The sequence below is a fragment of the Heliangelus exortis genome, chromosome 3 (genome assembly GCF_036169615.1).
Source record: "Heliangelus exortis chromosome 3, bHelExo1.hap1, whole genome shotgun sequence".
Lineage (NCBI taxonomy): Eukaryota > Metazoa > Chordata > Aves > Apodiformes > Trochilidae > Heliangelus > Heliangelus exortis.
In genome coordinates this window covers 50,180,301-50,202,347 of record NC_092424.1, presented here as the reverse complement: position 1 = coordinate 50,202,347, position 22,047 = coordinate 50,180,301, and the positions used below count along the sequence as shown (strand labels likewise).

Sequence of the window (22,047 nt, the reverse complement as noted above, 5' to 3'; positions counted from 1 at the left end):
TGTAGCTAAAATTTTCTGTTGTATTTGTTTTGCCTCCTAAAATCTAGGACTGATCTCAGAGCATGCAAGAAAATTCAAGGATTAAGACACTTGGCTAAGTTATAATTGGTGGTTTTCAATAACTTTACTGTTTGACACTGAGAATATCACTTACCCACTTGCTGTGTCCACTCTCAATACATGACATGGGCATAACAGCACTTCTTTACCTCCACTGTGGATCTGAAGGATAAAGACATCAATCATTTTCCAAAATGCCCAGACAATATGGTTAGTGCAGAAATACACTACATAGACTGACCTTGGGAAATACAGCACACCTTTGTTTAAACACAAGCAAATGGAGAATGTAAGAACAGCAAAGTATCACAGCTATTTGGTGAGCCTTAGGTGCCTCATTGCCACTTCTTCCAGCAGATCTCTCTGGCGTAACCCCAGGAATCTTGTCTTTGGGGAATGTGAGATCAATGACTAGTTGATATCCCCTCCCTGAGCTTACCACCACACAAATTGGATTGGAAGGTGTCTGCCATGGACTGTAATTGCCTCTGTTATTTTCTTAAACCCAAACGAGATGATCAGGAGTTCAAAACTGGGACATGCAATTGGCCTTTACTACCTGACAATGCTCTTGTGAGCCCTGCTGAGGGTGTCTACAGTATCCTGTATCATGCTGGCCTAGTAAACTGAAAAACTGCAGGAATACTTTCTCTTGTGGCAGAATAACTAAATATTACTATGCTTATAAGCAGCACCACTGTGCTGAGAAAGACTTAATTAATGCAGCTCATCACCTGCACTCAACTTGGAGAAAGGTTTGCTGAAGGATCAAATCCATGTCTCAGATCAGCTCCTGCACATCACATCACATCACATCACATCACATCACATCACATCACATCACATCACATCACATCACATCACATCACATACAGGTGTAAGCTGTGTGCTTGTACTCTGACACGTTTCTGAGGCAGAACAGCAACTCAGAAGTGCATGGGAAATGGCCCAAAACCCACTAACTTAATGCAAATGAAAAATCTGAAGCAGCATTTGATTTTGAAGTATGGTACCAAGTTTCCCAGATGAGCCAAACCTCATTTACAAACAGTAAACAGTTTGTGTTAATGCTTCTGCTGTGTGCTCTGTATCATCCTGGTCTTTAGACCATTATTCTTAACCTGAAACAGCATCACCTCCGTGTATTCCTGCTCATCTTCCACTTTTCACAGCACCAATTTTCCTGCAGTGTAGTAGAATTCTTTCCCATCAGATCCACAGATGGGAACAGAAGGATGGCAGAAGCTTACACAAACCCAGCTGCTATTATGCCTGCCTGACAGCAGTGTTATTAACTTACCTTTTCAGACAGGATCAGTTAAATAAAAAAATGCATTCTTCCTTTATATACTCAGAAAAGGAAATCCACATGTTTGTATTTATAAAGATTATGATTTATTCAGACATACCACTGATCAAATCTTACCATCCTACAGCATCTTAAAGGCCAAATGTGTGCTTGCAGAAAACCTCCCCCTCTTCTGCATCACAAACTTTCACCTCACTTCTGGGCTCTCCCAATATGACAGCATCAGACATCAGTGCTGGGACACGATTGTTATGGTGTGCTGGTGTTGTCATCACATACCTGTTTTTGAAAGCTTGTAACAGATCTTTGAAATTCACTTCATGCTGCAGCCTGGCATGCAATGCCAATTCTGGGCAAACTGGAGAAAATGTATGACAGCTTTTCAGTTCTATGTAGACACCAGCAACTGATTTATGCTGGTTGAGATTTAACTTTCAGCCTTCAAGATAAGATCCCTTTCATCCACTTCTAACATTTGGCAGGGGATTTTTTTCACCCCCCAGTGGCTGCTTCTCACAGAGCTGCCTCAGGCACCCTTCCCACCATTCCTGTGGGCACCTAAGCAGAGCCTGACTTTGCAAATGCTCCCTTTGGACAGACCCTGCAGAAGTGGCCCCACTGATTCCAACTGGACAAGCACTTCCAAGGCTTGCAAGACCTTTGTTTTTTTTTTTTCCCCATGGAGCCTGTGCAGGGAGGTCTATATGTAACAGCATTTGATTATTTTCTTTGGTTAATGCTCATTCAAACAAACTGACAATATTTTATGTAATTGCTGAACTCTTTGCAATATAGGCTGGTTCCTTAAAAATAAAACTTTTCATTACATTCACTATAATTACATTACAGTATTCGAGCTCTTAAATATGTTGCTGTGTTGTTTTAGGCTATGGTCTAGTGTCATAGATGTTCCCTTTCTTAAAATGGAGGTAAAGATTACCATTATCCCTCACTGGAAATTGCAGACCTTTATTGTTTAAGAGGCTGCACTGTTTTATTCTTTTTTTTTTCATTTGATAAGAGGACCCAAGCTGGCATGCAGTGTGGTTTCCTTTGTTAGTCTGGAAATCTATCTTTACATTAAATATCTTTATGACATCAAGTATTGAAAGGAGGAAGAATTCAGTAGCTGGAAGCCAAAAAATGTGTCTCCAATGTCTCAAAATCGTAATTTTGATTCTGTCTTTATGATATGATGTACCATTCTATATCACACATCCAAACAATTCAAATGTCCAGTGAGAAAGAACTGCAAATGAATTGAAACACTTCAAATACACCATCAGCATCACTTACCTTTGGTTCTGCTGCCCTACTTCTCAACATATAAGTAGAGAACATTTCAGATACCTGGACTTAACCTTGCATCATGAGCACAGTTTATGTGGGAGAGAAGTCAATTAAACAGGAACAAAAAACCCGCACCACTTTTCACTGTCTCTTGAAACGTAAGACTACAATTTATTTTCTCCAGAATGCTGCAATTTCACAACAGTTGATTCTCTCTGTAGTGTGAAAGCACTGATGTTTTACTTACATTACAAATCATTCTGGACTACTGGAGCTTTTATACCTGGCCATCAAATACCATGTCTAGTGAAATGCAGAGTAGGGGGTCCAAGCAGTTTCTGGATAAAACTTCCTTCTACTTAGCAGCCACAAAGCACGTGGGGCAATGTACTACAGGGTACTTTCTGCACATCTTACTGATAGCTCCAGACACTTGGGACATAGGATAACTCAAGAAAAACCTGCCCTGATCTCGCTGCTAAAGTGTGACTTTCAGATGATAAGACTATGCTGTATCCAATCCTGTTCTGCCAGGGGCAACTCCAGCTTTTTGCCCACTGCTGCTGTCCCCAGACAAGAAAACTGATGTAAGCAAGTGGACTATGGTGCTAGGAAGAAATGAACAAGTTTTATTTTTAAGCATCACTGGACTGAAAAATAGAGAGTCATATGGCTTATTTATATTTCAGGAGACGGTAGTGAATAATTTAAAGAATATTTCATCCCAAAACATATGCTGCTTTCATTTATAGCTAAGCTAATGTACACACGTTTTCTTATTTTCATAAATGTCAAGCACCGACCTTTTTCCCCCCACAAAGATTTACAAGTACATGCATGGCACTTCCTACAAAGCTGTTGTGGGCTAAAGGCTTACAAACAATGATTTTTTTGTTTTTAATAAGAAATATTCATCCGACCAAAATATAATCATTTAAATCAACTTCTTCCTGAGCAACTTAGAATTTGGAATGTGCTGAAAAGTTTCAATAAATAAGTAAAAGATTAACCAGCTTAAAACGTACCTTTTAACAATTAAGTAAAATATATTTCATGACAGACAAATAAGCTGTAGGACCAGCAATCTCAGACACTATGTGCCAGATAAATTTACGAAGTACCATTCAAGAAGGAGAGGCCAGGTTGATTGTTACAAAAAATACAACAATGTTAAAACCTAGCAAGTAAATTATTAAACAGGTTTTGTATCTAGGTTATAAGTAGTGATGGCTGAAGATACCATTAAGTAAACAGATAAACACAGAGTTTACAGTAAGTGGTAGTGAACTTGCAGGAAGGGTGAATGTGTTAGGTGACTGATTATTCTGTTACAACATTGGCAAAAAAGATTCAAACAGATTTTCTGGAAGGTGTGAATATTAGTTTTCTTTCTGAAATATAACAACTCCACAGTGTGTAAACTAATCATTATTCTTTCAATGTAATTTCATAGAAACCACTTAAAATATACAATGCAGCAGATTCATTTTTTAACCAATGTTAGTTGTTACCTGTGCCATTTTCAGGTTCCTTTAGCGTGGTCTCCCACGGTAGCATACTGCTACTACCAGCCTTGGATGTTAATAATGAGAACAGAATCTTCAACATAATATTTTCTGTAAGTTTGCATCTTGTCTTAACACGATTATACTTTATTTTTGTTCTCTATGTGCAGGTACAGTAAAGACTGATCAAGATGGGCCATAATGTCTATTGGCTCTTAGCAGGCTCAATGAAGGGGAAACCCTTGGAAAGCACATTCGATCTTAGCCTGAGTTTATACGCCCCGTCCATCACAAAATAACTTTTGCTTATTATTGCAAACTGAAGTATGACCTTGCAGATGGCTGCTAAGGCAGCTGAAGAATAGAAAGCAAAAGCTGTCTGGTATATGTTTAAGAATGAATGTGAGTTAGACAGAGGTGCATTGCACCTGAAGTGTTACTGGGACTCACCCCGGCAAGGAGCTGAAACTCTGGCTCTGCTTCTTTCCTGTGCTTTAGAACATAAATTTATTTGTATTACCCCCTACTTGTCCATCTTCCTCTGTCAACAAGAGTGCACAAGAGACCAACACCTCATCAAGACCCAGACTCCCTCAGTTCTGCTACAGAACACAGGTGGGCAAATAGCTCTGCCCATTGCTATCTGCAGGTCCCTCACTTCTGCACCACCGGTCCTGGCAAGCCCGCAAGACACAGGGAATCCCGGGGACACTCACCTTAAAGACAACAGCATGTCACATGTTGCAGCTATTCCCCTCTCCCCTCCCAGCCTCCAACCCTCCCTTCTCTAGTGTTTGCTGATAATACTTGTAGTGATTAACAAAGGCAAACTTTCCCAGGCCTCTCTTAACAATGGATCATTGAATCAGCTTTGGTTTCACAGGAGTACGCTGCAGCCTTTTATCATTCTGAAATATTTCAACTGGAGAAGCTGTCTGTGTCCATATTGTTAGTTTTACTTCTAGCCATGCTAAAAGGGGACATCTGGTGTTTGCACTGGTGGGGCAGCGACGCTGAGCTTCAGAAGTGAATAACTAAACTCTGCAATCACAGAAACACTGGTCATCCTTAATGGGAGTTCCAGATCATCTACATTTTTTAATGAGTGACTTTTTCTGTATCTCTTCAGATAAAAATCTATGAATGTCCTTACTGAACATAAAAAACATACGCTGCACCTTTTCCTTCAGAATCTAATAGAAAAGTACTCAACTGCAGAAAGAAACCACTACTGTTTAGGTAACCCTGCCTTGCAGTTTACATCTGTTGTTGCCATTCACTGACCTGGTAGCTCTTTCCACTCTATGAACTAGAAGTGTTTACCAGAACCATCTAGTTCCTGTAACTTGCCTTATATCCACTAATATTAATTTGCCAGAATAGCAGCCTTGCTCCTCTTGCACAGGGTAATTCAGAAGCCATTATCTGTCCCCCTTCTGAGCCTGTTATCCAGACGTGCACAGACACGGCAGTGGCTCTGGCCATACCACTGGGATACCAGTATGCTCTGGGGTAGAAAGCGGCTCTCTTCCCAGTCCACATTGCTGGGAGTTACTGCCAGAGTGTTATGCAATCAAGACCTGTTTCTGGAGAAAGAGAGAGACAAGAATCTGTAAAATTCACTTTTCAAGACCACCTAATCAATTCTCTGGTGTTTTGCAGGCTCCCAGAGGACTACTGCATATTCCAAAAGTTATTTTGTGATAGACAGTAGATACTTCTTTCTTAAAACTGTTATAGCATGGGTGCTACAGAGCCAACACAATACAGTGAATCAAACCTGCAAAACCAGGTGTCTCCTGATGGCCCCAGCATGTGCAAATCGTCTCTTTCGTTCTTTCAGATGCTGCTGCGCATTAACTCAGTTCCTTAAGGAATTACTTTTAATAATAATTAAAAAAAATCTTAAGAAAGCTGGAGGGGTCACCAGAAGAGAAAGGACAGCTCTTCCATCCATCACCTTTTATAGATATCCTCTAGCCACTTCTCATCATCTTCTTCCTCATCGTCTATTGGTTCCTCTGTTTCCAGGGGTGAAGGAATGAAGAACTCGGGTCTGGGACGTGGTTTTCTGATATGAGACTTCAGTCCAAACTTACGCTTCAGCAGGTGGAACTGTTCTTTGACGTAGTAATAAAACTCATATTCATATCTCATGCGTTGGTAGAGGATTTGTATTGCTTCTGGAGAGGGGACAGTTTTTTTCACTGTCACAGTCAGATTGCCAAGTTTCCTGTGTTCTGTGAAAAAAAACAACAACCAAGCAACATGGGGGGAGACTATTAATGAGACCAGATCTAAACTTTTTTTAAGAAAAAGATTAAGGCATGACCGTACTGCAACACTGATACAAATGACCTCAGTCTGTCTCCTTAATCAATTTACGTTTGACAAGACAAAAAAGATACACATTTGAAGTAAACTTGCATGTTTAAATATGGGTAGTTCATACATGGCATTTGGCACTGCGTGTAGTCACCAAGGATCTTAATTTGCAACAGTTATCTATAAGTGAAAATTAAGTCATACCAATTATGAGCACAAACTACATGCGGATAAACCCATAATCTTGCCTAGCTTTGGAATTTTTGCCTGACACATGTGAAATATATAACCCGTACACAGATGAGCTGTGCTAATTAATTATTACCTATGTGGCATCCTAAGTTGTGTCTCAGTCGTGTTTTATTGTTGTTGAAATCTAAACAGATATACATCAACTGGAATCCACCTCAGGCTAGCACTAAAGCATTGACATCAGTATATGAAACCTCAGGAGAGTCACCAGTTGACTTTCTTATTCTGTTATACCTGCTATTTAAATTAGACTTCTGCTTTGGTAAATCGAAACAATACACCTTTATTGTTGATAAAGAATTAGAGTTACAAACAAAATACTGAACTGCCTTTTTGCCTCCTCTCTCAATAGGCTTTTCTACCAGATGGCAACAGGCAACAGGCTGCCAGAGCATCAAATCTTCTCCAAGACTGAAAAGTAACTGAAAGTCAGCTGTGGAGAAGAGAAAGGAGGAGAAAGGAGAAGGAAGAGCTGTAAGTACTGACTTGTAGTATCACTATGTCCTCTCTAACAATTGCCACTTTCTTTAGGAGAAGTGCAGATGAATGCTATGCTAATATAGTAACAGCTTCTATAGTAAGGTTTTCTGAAACCCCAGTGCTCAGTGTTCCAATCTAGTAAGACTCATATGTTACTCTGAGAGAACGTGATGCCCACTAAGACTGTAACACCTGGGTCCAGACCAGGCAAGGTGGATGGGATCAATGGAAGCAAGGAGATGCTAGTTACATATTATTAAAAAAAACCTTTCTCATGGTAAGAATAGTTAGGCTTTAAGTCTGGAGTGTTTTAAGAGTAACTGATTCTCTCCTGAGGGAGCACACTTGATTAGGGGACATCTCAAGGACATCTTCTATCACTCTAAAAGAAATAGATCAATTTTAATCTTGTCAGTCCTTACTTCACTTCCTTCCTCTTTGCTACAACAGAGCAATCCTGTTTGTTGCAGGATAATGTCTAGGCTTCTGCTGCTCCTTCCTTCCTTAATATTTATATCCTTTATTTGTGCTACCTCAAATGCCAAACAGAAAACCCCATATTCTGCATCACTACACAGATATATTGTTGCAGTGAAGAAGAGATGGATTTTGACATAGAAACCCAATTCTTACTGTAAGATTGCTTCTGCTGCTTGAAAAAATTCAAAAGAGATAGGACATGAAGCATGACAAAGAAAAAAACCTCCAAGCAGGAAGCAGACAACAGAGAATACTTCCTGTTTCCAACTGGGTCACTGCAGCAACAAGCACCCTCACTTCCAGAGGGAGTCCCTAAATCAAAATGTAATTTTATCATAGGCAGAGTTTTGCTCATGTGAGCAGTCCAAACTGGGGTCTTCTGAAGCACCTGCCAGCAAAGCTAAAGACATGCTTAGCAGCTCTACAAAGAAACACGTTTTCACAATTGCTTGCTTACGTGTAAGACTAAGGGATGGATACATGGTTCCTAGCAGGAAAAGTTGTTTTTGGGAATCTACAAGCAATACATTAATTGCAGAGAAATAATCAAGTTTTACTTTTTAGAGTGCAGAACAGAAGAACTTCAACCAAAGGCAAACCTATTTATTTCAAGAGGTAATAAAAGATAAATAAGTCAGCTAGTAAACACAACAGCAATGATCTTCACACAAAATGTTGGTATTATGCAAGATTTTAAATCTTGAAAAGTACAACAGAAGGGCAGAGCACTGCTAAGTGAACATGACCCACTTTGTTTACATTTTAAATAACTGATGTTCAGATAGCTTAGGCATCCACACCTATGAACATATTCTAATTTTCAGACAATGGACACATATTAAAAGTAGTAAAGTAATTAATTTAAAGTAATTAAAGAAAAACAACTGAAAACTGGTTATTTTCAATAATCCCACATGAGACAGCAAGTATTGCTGGGCTGGACATTCTCACATTCATTTCAGTCAATTGCATGACATACATCTGGTGCAGAAGAAAAAAGAGTTATACTTGAAAGAGGTATTCTCCCTCTTAGTTTCACTTATGGATTACAGTAATTTAAAATGTAGGAAGGATATAATATACAAGAGAATCAGTGAACTAGTTACCAAACACAATGCTGTTCTAAATCACACACAAAAAAAATATTCCAAGCATTAATTTTATTTTGCATTTGCATTTTTTATTCCCTCTCTAAAGAAAGAATGGTTTCCATTACTTGGTAAAAAACAAAACATGCTGCTTATAATTAAGTGGCAATTTTAGATCCAACTTCATAGCTCTTTACACCGAAATCTCTGTCTCTACTCATGAATCTAAGTTATTTAATAACTAAGTACACAGACTTCTTTGTTCTTTAATTACAATGACATATAGCAATATATGCTCTATGTCTGCTGACTCTTCATAATTTATTAATGCGCACAGTTTTATTTAGAGAGGAATAAAATTATTAAAATGTACAAAAGCTGAATTAAAATTAAATAAGCAATCTTTGATGTGCTCTGTAGCTAAGAAAAGGTGTAAAGGAAGGATCACGAAATTCTCGTACTTGAAACAGACGTAAGCATAGCAAGTACCACCTGTAGCTAGTGAACAGGGTAAAATATTTCTTGGTGAAAATATCTGGGTTCCCTAAGAGCTTATTCTCTTCTACACCACCTTTACCCAGAGACTGCAACGGACTAACAAATGCCTCATCTTTTTAAATTCTCAGTCAATTGTTCACATTTCTATTGATGGCTGTTAGATGGATACACTCCAGGAGGGACACTATACTCAGTCTGTCCTTGGCTAAGAAGGCAATTGCCTTATGACTGCTGAGCAGTCCAAGACATTCCTTTTTCTGCTGCTTAGTTGGTAGCTCCCACCAGCTTTGCAGTCTGGTTTTCTTTACAAACTCAGCAGCAAATATACACTACTAAATATTGCATTTATTAAGCTTAAGTCTTTAAACTGCTTGCCAACTTCAATTTTATTTTACATAGGTTATTTCTGTTATAGAAAACTCCATTTACATCGCTGGAAAAAGCTCTTTACTTATACAGTCCCTCCAGGACTCTAACTGGGAAAAGCCACTTCTAACAGCTCCAGCTCCCTTTGGTGGTGGCTGCTCCTCCCTGCAGAGAGAGGCACTTGTGTTCGGGCCAGGAGTTTTGCCAACACTGAAAAGGTGAAAGGGGCTAGATTGTTTTCTTGGTGGAGGTGGTCAGTATGGGGCAGGACCAGGCAAAGGGGAATTTACTGGTGCTGTGCCAGGCAAGGGAGCAGCCCGCTGGCACCCTCTTGGCCAAAGCAGCCAGGTGCTGCGTGCCACCCTTGCAGGAGGCAATAAGGAAGCAGCAAAATACACTCACCAGCTGGATTTGCATTAGTCATGGCACAGAGACCTCCTGGATGTGTAAAGTTCTCTGCTCTATGCACATACCTACACGTACAGATGTATACGATGTATAGACATGTACAGAGAAAAACACCCAAGCTCTGCAAGGCTGTGGGAGCAATGTAAATTTCTCTGGCTTCTGTTGGTTTGCCTTGCAGCACAGTCACCAGTAACTGCAGTGCATAAATAGCTGTGAGGTGCTGCTTGTGGACTGGGGCTGTGCCTGGCTGCAGGCTCAAGCCTTTTGATAAAACAAGTGAACTTCACTTTTTTTTGCACCTGAATTTTATTTAGACTATTTTCCAATATTAAATACTCTTAAAAGGCTCTTTAACACAAATATGAGTGAAATCACAGAACTGCCTCCTCAACTCACCTCGCCACCTCTCCTCATCATAGAAACAAAATGGAAACATTAGGCACACCTGGCTTAAAGCCAAAATAACAATCTGCATATGCTACATAAACCCAGCTGTCCCACCAAGGACCCCCATTTTATGACCTCTGAGACAGCTAACCATATGGAGGGCAACAAACTACACCATTTACTTCTTAGGGTTATTTTTTTAAACTGTGTTTGCTTTGGCATTCTTTTAAATTACTAAAAAGCATGTACTATACACTAACCCAAGGTCTCAGTGCAGCTTGCTCATGCCTCGAATGAAGACTAAAACAGGCATGCAGATATGAAGAAAATTAAATCCTTTTGGGTTATCAGGTGATGAGTATTTAACATTACTTTACCCATTGACACTGTTATTTTTCTCCGTATTTTTTTTTTTTAACTAAAAAATTGGTGTTACTGCAGCGATCCAAACCAGAGGGAATAGTGGTTTTTAGGCTTTGTGGCTCAAGAAACCTTGGATTGCCATATTTAGACAAAATTATCCTAAAGGCATTCTCCACCTCAAAGGAAAATTTTGGAGTGACTCTCTCCCCAGTTATCTGAGCAGAGGCTCTCTCCTCTGCTCTGCTGCTGCTGGATGAAGCCATGGGGAGCCCAGCACTCCTGGGGATTCGGTGGGGAGAGGTTGGGGCTGGAGCCAGGGCAGGGTGGCTGCAGGCTGGTGTGACCACGGGCTCACCCAGCTCACGCTCCTGGTGGAAAACCCTCACGCTGAGCTCTGCTGCTCTAAGGCTCTGTGAACACGATGGCTGTCACAGATGTTGTAAATTCATTTCCTGGAACTAGGCAGGGAAGCCCTGGGTTTCAATCCTACACAGCTGAGCTGCAGCACATCCCCACTTCTCCACAGTTTTAAATGGAAATAAATGTATGTCACTGTGGTTAGAAGTGACGTGGGAATCGGCGAGGGCCTCTCCTTGATATGCCAGTCAAACCATCGCTGTGGTCGTACAACAAGGCCCTGCTGGCTCTGCTAGGGATGATCTCCCTCCAGAATATCTAACTGCAGCTTGGCAAAAAAATTTCTGGCACAATCAATCCACTTTTCAAACTTGAAATTTTTAGTTGGGCTCTCGAACGATATCTGGGAAAAGATGGTTTGGGATGAACAGGTAACAGCTTGGTTCATGTTGCCGTCTTTCTAACTGCTACTGATGAGGAGCGTGGTGGTCTGGGGGAAGATCCACAGTCCCCAGTCAGGAGAAGGGCTGGTACACCATGGCTATACTGTGTGACTGAGCACCTTGTGTAGTGTTGTGTTTGCTAAGGGAAAGCGGAGACAGTGGAGAAAATCTTAAAAGAGTCACCAACCGGGAAGAAGTGTGTTAAAATCCAAAGCCGACGAGAAAGTAACTGGTGATTGGTCTCACAGTATCCACTACCTTTGTCTGTCTGAAACACTATGAGCCACAATTATTAATCTTCTTACTGCTAATTTACTCTCTTCTCAGTTATTCCTATCAACAAAAATAAGGCTTAAGTTTGTACAACATGTAGATGAAGATTAGACCCCCGTGCATATTGCGGATGGTGTCACTTTGGTGACACGGAGTGACTTCTGACTCCATGTGACTTCCAGGAGAACTGCAGCCCACTGGCACACTGCAATGGTGCCATCTCCTAAAGTTCGGGTAAGGATCTCTCTGAAAGGAGAGCTCTCCAGGGGCCATGGAAACACCCAAAACTCCAGAGACCTGCAATCCTAGGCAAATTGGATGTTGTATTTATCAAACGGGGATCTTGGAAGCAAGTAAGACCAGACTGTAATTAGCAATGGACCCAGCAAAACAATGGCCCAAGTGACCAAGACTGAACTAGGTAAAACAGTAACTGCAGTGCTCTTTCTTACTGCTACAATAAATGAAGAAACCAGAGGAAAGAATAACATCACTGTTAAAGTTACACAGCTTCATTATTAACAGTAACATGGACAAAATACAGGGAGCTTAGAAAATTATAACATGGCAGTGAAAAAATGGAGGGATGCCAAACCAGAGATTTGCCAGGAAGAGCTCGGAGATAATCTGAAAGACAGCACTACTAATGCTCCAGGATGTAAACACCAAGGAGGCACAGCACAAAATTAGAAAAAGCTAGAAATATGAAAAAATAAAATAAAAAAAAAAAAAATTAGTGATAAATATAAGAAGTACCCTGGGCCAATAAGGCTGAAAATAACAAAAGAAATATCTTCCTACAGTATGCAAGTAACATAGATTGGGAATGTGTTGCAGAGGTCAACACTGCACTGGTGTGACAGTCAGATGGACAAGTGATGTATACCCCATAACAGTGATGTATACCCAACAGTGCTCTGAACTACTACTTAAGGTGTTAAAGGCATTCTATCACTATCATGAAACACTTGACTTACAACACACTCAGCACTCTCTGAGGTCTCTTCTCCAGCTAGGAAGTATTTATAACAAAATCTCCACAGTGTTAACACCTTTGCTCCTACTGGTCCTTAACTCTGGATTCAACAACAGGGGCTTCTAGCTGCATGGGACCCCTTCAGCTGACCCTTCTGTACCACACGCTGCCTCTGGTGCTGGCCCAGTCTGGAGAAGTCTCGCAGCTTCCATATGACAGGTAACAAATCTCAACAGGATCTCCTCAGAAACTCCTTTAGTTTGGTGCACTCAAATTGTTGCATTCACAATTAAGGTAAGTTAACACATAAAGAAAAAAAAAAAAAAAAGCTGAAAATTAACGCACATTGGTAGAGTGATAAGGCAGATTCTTATGAAAATGTAGTCAGGCACTTTTACTGCTGTTAAGCAACTTCTATGTTGAACTAGACAGAGTTGGAGGTGCCAAAACCAAAGTCAACTGCAGAGGAAATGCCAGGATTCTCTAGTTTGAGTTGCCAAGAAAATTGCTATGGTTGCAGTTCATATGCAATTTCTAATGTATCTTTTATGGCTGTAGAAGTAATATTGAATGGGTCCAGTTAAATATGGATCTGACAAAACCACAATTTAAAAATAGGTTCTTACAGATTGCTTGTGAACAGCATTGCATAGTAAGTTATGCAGATACTGACATTATTACGTTTTTGCAGAAAGAAGAGAAAGCTGCAGTGATCAAGACAAAGTTCAACAGTGTTGAAAAGCAGGAAAAGCTTCACCACAGGTATGCTATGCAGAAACTCTACAGAGATACAACCTGGGACTTAAGAACCTAGAGCAGGGACCTTGTCTTTGTGCTTCACGTCACAGCAGGCTGATCCCTGTGATTTTTGGTCACAAAAAGGAAGAGATAGAAGAGGCGTGCACACAAGCTTAAGATGTGTAAGAGGGATGGAGTGAGGTGGAGGTGTCTTTGTTTCCATTATGATATTGATGTGTGCAACACTTGCATATAGCTTCCAGTTTTGAAAGGGTATGAAAACAGAATGAATACTGGGGTTGGAAGGGACACTTTAGAGAAAGCTGATAAATACATTCTGGACAGCTTACCAAAAAAAAGAAGATTGAGAGGTGACTTGTTTACAGCATCTGCAGATTTCCATGGTGAGAAAACTACAGATACGTAAGGGTTGGAAGCTGAAGAGGGAGAAAGACTGTGAGTAAGAGAGAGGTTTTAAAAGTGGTGAAGGTAACTAACCACTAGAGTAAAATATAAAGAGTTGATTTCTTGTCACTTGTTATTTTTACATCAACACTGGATAACTCAAACAGCTCCAGTTACTAATCTCTGTGCAGAGGTAAGAGAAAGGTATGGCACGTAGCAAACAAGAAGCCGAGATGAATGACCCAGTGGTCCATTTAAGTCTTTTATATATGCAAGTTCCAAACATCTTGTGCACATCAGCTTCCAAGTCCAGAACACCACTTACGAAAGCCTTTTTGTCGATGTGTTTGAGATACCCCAGCATGAATGTAATTTTTGGAAGATGTCTGAATTTGCTACTGTTTCCACTTACTGGCTGTTCAAATACAGTGGTCACCACCCCGCAGTATCGGGCCTTGCAGGAATGTGAGGTAACACTACATTTTTTTTTAATAAAACGTTTGAGAACACTGCCTTAAAAATCATTAGTTCTAAGTGCTGCCTCTTCTTGTCTTTCGAGAGCACACATATGTCTGGTTATTGTTTTATGTAAGAATAACTACTGAAAGGAGGAACAAAAGCAAAAATACTAACTATGACTAGTGGCAACGGCCAATAATAAAATTTACGCACTGCCAAAGAAAAACCACTACTGACAGGGTATACAGGATTGGAAGATGTACATTACTGTATAAAAGCTGCTATTAAAATGAAGAGGGGGAGGAATAATCAGTTCTCTTCCCCCTTGTGAGAAAGCTGCCAGTTTTACAGATTTTCTCCCAACTATGTCTGCACACAGACAGCTGAAAGCCCTGAAATTGCTTTATTTCTTATTATTGCAAGATACAGGCGGTCAAGAGAAAATTCTCTCTTTTGCCCTGAGGTTCTTTTGTGTATAATGAGTGACTGAAGGCAGCCAGGGGCTGAGGCACTGGTGAAGAAGGAAGAATGCTACCAGAGCAGAAACAACACACTGTTCCTTTCAAGTTCACCCCCTCCTGGCTCACAGCCTGACGGCCTTGGCCAGCTGCCAGGGTATCAGGACAAAGGCTTCCTCCTCTGGCCAAAACTGAGGAAAAGGGTCTGTTGTTTAACACAGGCAGACTTGTTTCAGCAAGAGAAAAAACGAAAAAGAAGGGGAATTATATTAACTGGAAGTCCTGGGAGAGGAGAGTAATCTCCTAGCGTGGCTAATGCAATTCTCACCCCATGCTTTTCCTCAAGGGAAACGAGAAGGAACGTCTAGATTCTCTACTGTTCAGGCTAGAAGGCAAAAAAGAATGTTTTAACAGGGCTAAGCCCTAAGGTTGCTAGGGTCTCTGAGTCCCCAAGGTTACTGTAGACCAGAAACAAGAATGCATCTTTCCTCCTTCCAGGAAGCCCCTGGTGACCCACTGCTCCCTTCCATGCCTGCACCAATATGCTTCTGTGAAGGGAAAGCATCCTCACTCATAAAAAGACAGAAATTTCTATGCACCTAGCAGACTCTGAAGACTCAGATTAAAACAGGTAGCTAACTAAGGACTCCACAGTGACTGAGGCTCCTCCTGGATTTCCAGAAAACCATTAAACCCAACTCAAGGTGGATTCACACATGGGTCCTTCCATCTCCGTAACACAGGCTGCAGCCCTGGTTTGTGATGAGGCACTTGGGGTTTGCTACAAGTTGAGAGGTCGTGCTCCTCCCTGAAACCTCTGAGGCAGATAACAGTGGCTCTCCATGCCAACCTCAGCACTTCTTTAGCAGCACAGCCACAGGCAAGGGACAACAAATTGAAAAATGCAGAAGAAAATGCCTAGGTCTGGCATACCCCCTTTTGATTCTGAGCACTGAAGAGTGGGTGGAGATACCATCTCCCTGAGCTGTGACAGGAGACTTCCCCTAGCAGTTATTTATACATCTGAAAAATTTTGGAAGCAGATCTCAATTCAAGATGTGTGATTTTAATCTGTTTGGGTTAAAAAAAATGAATACAGAATATTTTCAGGTGCTTAGATGGTGTGCAAACACCACTGAGATTTACACAGGCATGTACTTGCTCTGTACTCCAGGCATAGATTTTCCTCCTGCAGGAAGGGGAAATGGCATTTCTGATGCATTCTTATGAGACAGAGACTTTTGTAGATGAAGGGCTCCATATGCACACTCTCCATTTGTACCAGTCAGTAGCAGAGAACCTCCCCTACAGTACCTCTCATTTTCCTTCAGTGACTGACATCACCAGCTCCAGCACACCTCAACCACTGTTACTCATGCATGAGCACCAAGAGCAATCCATTGAATAAATAAGGGTTTGCTCAATGACCCTGTTTAATTCAGCTTGCATATCATTACTGTGCTGACAGGGAAGAGACTTGGGAACATCATCCTGTCATCTATCACCTTGTTCACAGGAAGTATATTCTCGGTATCCTTAACTCTCTTGCAGGTTAAAGGAATTAGCTGAGTACTGTGAAAACACTCATGAATCAGAATGGGAGATTTACAGGGTATGAAATGCCACTGCTCCTGCACTTAGTCCTGCAAATTGTCTTATGCCTGCAGTGTTTCAATCAGCAGTTTCATTCCAGTATTAGACAGACTGGCTAATATCAAGGTTTCCAGGATGACTGCACTGTTTTGATTTAATGACAATACTAGCCCTGACATAATGACTCCCATGCTTCAAAGTTATGCCACACAATACTTTCCCTTGTGCTTAAGAAAATAGGAGATAAAATGACCTGCTGCCTTTTTCCATTTCAGTATCTGTGGCCACACGTAAACATTAACACCTCTGAGTAAGGATGAAATGGGACAGAAACCAGGAAGGATGTGACAGTGATTAGGAAGAGCTCTTCAAGAAAAATCAGTTTTGGGAGGGAGCGAGGTTCCTAAAAAGAACAATAAACCTGCAACAAGCTACTATTTAAAAAAAAAACCCCAACATTACAACTTTCTACCTTGCGATCTTCCAGAGTAGTGAAATAAAGGCCCTCAATATTATTCACTATATATTATTCACTGAGTCAAGAGTCAAGCAAGAAACCCTGTTCTGGTGGGCTGACAACAGCCAGCAGACAAGCAACCAAGTGGCAGCTTGCTCAGTCTGCCTGCCCCCAATGGGATAAGGGAGAGAACAGGAAGAACAAAAGTGAAAAAACTCATGGATAGACATAAGGACAGTTTCATAGGTGGGGAAAAAACAAAAAAACCAGCAATGCAAAGGAAATCACTCACCACCTGCCACAGATAGCCCAGGCCAGTCTCTTAGCACTGGCCACCCTGGAAGCCAAAAACCCCATTCTTCCTCCTCCAGTCCTGCTTTTATTGCTGAGCATGTTGTTATATGGTATGAACAATCTCTCTGACCAGTTTGGGTCAGCTGTCCTGACTCTATCCCCTGTCATACCTCTTGACCATCTCCAGCCTACTGCCTGAGGGCGCAGAGCTACAAGCAGAGAAGGCCTTGACGTGGTGTGAGCTCTGCTCAGCAACAACCAAAATATTGGTGTGCTGTTAGCTGTGTGTTAGCCATCAGTCCAACATAGCACTATATAAGCTACTATAAAGAAAGTCAGCTTGAACCCATCCAGAGACAGCTGAGTAAAAATGGGTGCTGTCAGGTGTGGCCAAACCTGTCACACCTGTCTCTAGGAAATTTCGAACAGACACACAACATAAAGACATAAGTACATCATAATGCATATCACAAGTACAATGGATCAGATGAAGTACCCACTAAATCACTATACTGAGTATTTGAATGGTGGCCAGCAGTGGATGCTTGGAGAAGGTGTGGCAGAGGCACAGTCTCTCAGCTTCTGGTGCTCAGCAGCTAAGCCTCCCTCAAGCCAGAAGCTGCATGGATGGATACACCATGAACTTCTCCATGAACAGAGCAGCTTTGCAGTCCTGCCAAGTTTCTTGTCATCACCATGGTGTGTTGCAGGGAATTATACAACACTATAGTTATTTGCTGGTTTAAAAGACCAAAAACCCCAACTAACACTACCTGAACCTTTATTTTAACCTTTAAAAAGTGATTCTTCCTGAAAAATTGAGACTTGAGGTTTTTTCTTTCTAGAGTAGCCCACTTCAGTTTGTCTCTTTTCCTATGGAAGCCAATTCATGTCCCTGACCATTTCCCTTGCTCTCACAGGCCACTCTAGTGTGGCTAGTGACTATGGTCATCAGTTTCTAAGCAAACACAGTAGCCTGAGTGCAATACATTCAGCTGAAACTTCATCCATGCTTGCCACAGTGGTTGACAGCATTTCTGGCACATTCCTGAGGCATTTAATTTTGTTAAGTACATTTACTGAAGAAACAAAACCCCCTAAAGACTGAGCAAATATAGAGTCCTCATAAATATAACTTTTTTTTCTTTTTTCTTTTTTCTTTTTTTTTTTTTTTTGGTCTGAATAACAGCAGGGAATGAAAAACCACAAGGCTGAAGGAAGTGAAGGGACTATTTATGTAGCATGGGAAAAATTAAACTGAGATTCAATACTTTAAAGTGGGTGACATCTGCATATCAAAATACTTTTGTTGTATCTCTTTTGCCTTTTATTATCCAGTCTGTCTGCTAAGACTTAGAAATAGTGCTAGATTCATCCTTTGATTTTAGTGGCAATCTGTAAGTTCTGCCACTACTCTAAAATCAAAATGTTGGTCTGGCACTGCCAATTGCTCATAAAATATACCAATGCATCATGTGCCATTCCTTCGCAAAATTACTCACACATGTGCATACAATATAAAAAGATGTGTGGGACTTGGAGTTTTTTCCCTTTTCTGCACATGAGATACAAAGAATCTGTAGGCTATTTTTTAATTTCTGTTTAAACATAACCTGTTGAACAAATGGGATGAACATCAATGTGTGGTCTGGAAGGATAACAGAAGCTGTGAATAGCTGAATTAAGCAGGAACTCAAACCACTGATTTCTACAAGCAGTTTGCAAAAACATGCACCAAAGAAAATAATTTTCAGCGATTCAAAGCAGGACCTTTGGCTTAAGTGGAGAGTCTGCCCTTAAAATAGGCTACATATAATGGGCTCTGCAACTTCACAAAGAACTGGAGCCTGCCAGGGACCCCATGCCATATTCCACCAACAGCAGAAGCAGTGCCAACTAAATGCTACAATTCAATACATAGACAAATACGTTTTGCAATTTCACTGCCATTCTGTGAGTGAATGTTCTAAATGAACTGGGCTGACATTTTTGGTAAGCTGTTTGCTAAAGTGTAAGACAACAGACTGAGGTTTCTTGCTATCAACCAGATGCACTGGCTGCACCAAACAGGTGAAGTTGGACAAGTTGCAATTTGTTCCCATTACTTTCACCTATTAAGAGATGAAAGCCGTTTACTACCAAAAAAGGGGTTTTAGTCCCACCAAAAACCTTCTTGATATATCAGGATATAAATATGTATATGTGTGTGTGTATATATATCCCCATCTGGGTAATGTCTTTCTGTCAAGGGCTTGGACACCAACAGCACTCATCTCAGCCTTTCTCACCCTACTGACTGGAAAGAACAATTCACCATTTTGCAAACAAAACATAACAATCTTAACAAGAGAAATCTGTCTCCTTGTGCTTAAAAAGACCATAAATCCTCCATTCTAAGCATCTCACCTGGTCATTAAAGAAAATCAATTAGTTTAATACACAAAATCCCAGGGTGGTAAACTAAGTACCTAAAACTGGGAAAGACCTCTTTGAAGTGCTGCTTGGCAGTCAGGATTACCAGATTATGTACTGTCTCTAATGGACTGCCATCACAGGCACCCAAATTTTACCACTGTATTTATATATATTCACTTAGAGAACTAAATTAAACATAGGAATGTAAAAGATAAGAATCTAGAGGGGACAAAACCCTACACCTGAAAAATCCACATATATAATATATAAAAAATATAAGGATGACATGGAAAGCACTATTACCTTGTATCTTTATGGTGAAAGTGGACAAACACAGATCCCTGCGATCCAAGCTTCAGTGCAGAAAAACAGACTGAGGACTTCTCAAACACTGAAACATAAGCTGTGGACAGTGCAAGACCAGCAATGCATCTGATGCTCTGCATCCAAAAAAAAAAAAATCTTTGGAGAGGACACGGAGGAAGCAGCTGGTGAAACTACCTTGCTGCCAACTACCTGAGCACATTTGTTTCACTACTGAACTCTACTCCAGCTGGTCCTTCCATGCTTCATCCACTTCAAGATTCTTTCATAGTTTTACTATCCAAACTCCTTCCCAGGTTTCCTGTCTTCTGCAGTTCATTCACTCTAAGCACTCTTCTAGCACCTACTTTGGTTAACATGCAGAGGCTTCTTGATAGTCTACTAGAATAGGTCTTCTTCTTCATTCATTCATTCTTTGCTTTTCACAAGCAAGTCCTGGGCTTCTGCTGTGTTTCCTTGCCCCACAGGTCATACACTTTGGTCCTGGAAGCAGTGCAGGACAAGATACTACCAAGAGCGATAAAAGAAAACCACAAAAAACCTCCCAGACAGTTCCACCAGAAGCTTAGCTCAAATAGCACTCGATGCACAGATAGATCTATCTATTGGATAGACAAGAAGAGCACTAAGATGACATGATATAAACTTTGGTTTTATATGCATACTTCATCCTCTCTCCTACAAACACTACTGCATGTCAACCTCTTGACAACATCCATCTCTACCCAGCTGTATACCAGCATACAGCACAAATGAGAAATGTTCCTGCTGCTGAACTCCAGGCAGTCACTCAGGGCATCAAACAAGAGATAAACAGCCATTCACCACTCCTCACTCATGCAGAGCAGCCTGTTTCCCTGGTAAATAATTTAAGCACCTGATAAGTAAGTAGTAAGTAAATATTAAGTATTGTCAACAGCCAGTAAAGTAAAGCATGTTTGTCAGTCACCTGAAGATCCTTCAAAAGATCAGTGATGGCTACTGTGAAATTAGCATAGCACTTACAGGGACAGTGCAGAGCAGAAGAAAAAATATAAAAATAATACTTCAGTGCTAAGGAAAATATTTAGTGCTATTTAGGTTAAAACAGAGTTTTATGTGAATATTTTCATTCAACATTTTAAATAAATTTGCTTTGGCTACACTCTCATTCCTGTCACATGCAATTTCCACTGGCTTTTAGGAGATGTAAATCATATTTTAGCCATACATTTTAGCCACACTCTCATTTATGTAACAAAAAAAGCATATGTTCTTGCCCAAACAGTAAACCTCCAAACTTTGTAATGCCCCAAGAGCAACAGCTCAGCAAAGCATGAGGGGCACTGGCTGGACTGTGCACACACATTCCCTGCAAGGCAGGCATGCCCTGGTACTTCTGTGCCTCAATGTCAGCGTGATCCACACCTTCCCTCAACACAGGCCCAACACAACCAGCAGCTGGACTCTCCCAGTAACTTGTGTTGCACTTGTTTCTGGCTAGAAACAAGCAAACTATGGAACAACACAGAAGCAAACTCCTTCTCTCCTCTCCTCTCCTCTCCTCTTTTTTTTTTGCTAGGTCCAGCAGTGCTCCTTATCCATCTCCTTCTCCCCCTCCACAGAAAGCAAGAAACCAAGTAATGTAGCTGATTGTTTGGAAATTAATCAAGCAGCCAGAAGAGAAAGATCGAGACAAACATTCAGATTTTGTTCTAAGACCTGTGTTTGCACGCTCTTTAATACTAAAGATGCAATACTTGTAATGACTTACAGGTATGCATGTAACATATGTACAGCAATGCATCACATATTAACACCACTTCATAGACCCTCCAGTACTCGATTGAAAGAAACACCATGCAAGAACACAGACCCCTACAAATACCTTGTTTAAGATTTTTCACTACACAGAAAGTACTGAATTGAATCTTAGGATCATACAATTATTGTTGTTGGAAAAGACCTCTAAGATCATCAAGTCCAACTGTTAAGTCACCACTGCCAACTCCACCACTAAACCATGTCCCTAAGCATCACATCTACAGATCTAAATACCTCCAGC

The 22,047-nt window shown here is 40.8% G+C and overlaps 1 protein-coding gene across 1 annotated transcript in view; it reads right to left on the bottom strand.

Moving 5' to 3' along the window:
- Window positions 1-3,268: 3,268 nt before the first annotated feature.
- The window catches only part of UST (uronyl 2-sulfotransferase), a 158,036-nt gene continuing 139,257 nt past the window's right edge, over window positions 3,269-22,047 (bottom strand). The window contains exon 8 of the mRNA XM_071740535.1: window positions 3,269-6,404. Coding sequence (XP_071596636.1) covers window positions 6,121-6,404 — 284 coding nt within the window. The 3' untranslated portion in view covers window positions 3,269-6,120. The remainder of the gene's footprint in view (window positions 6,405-22,047) is intronic.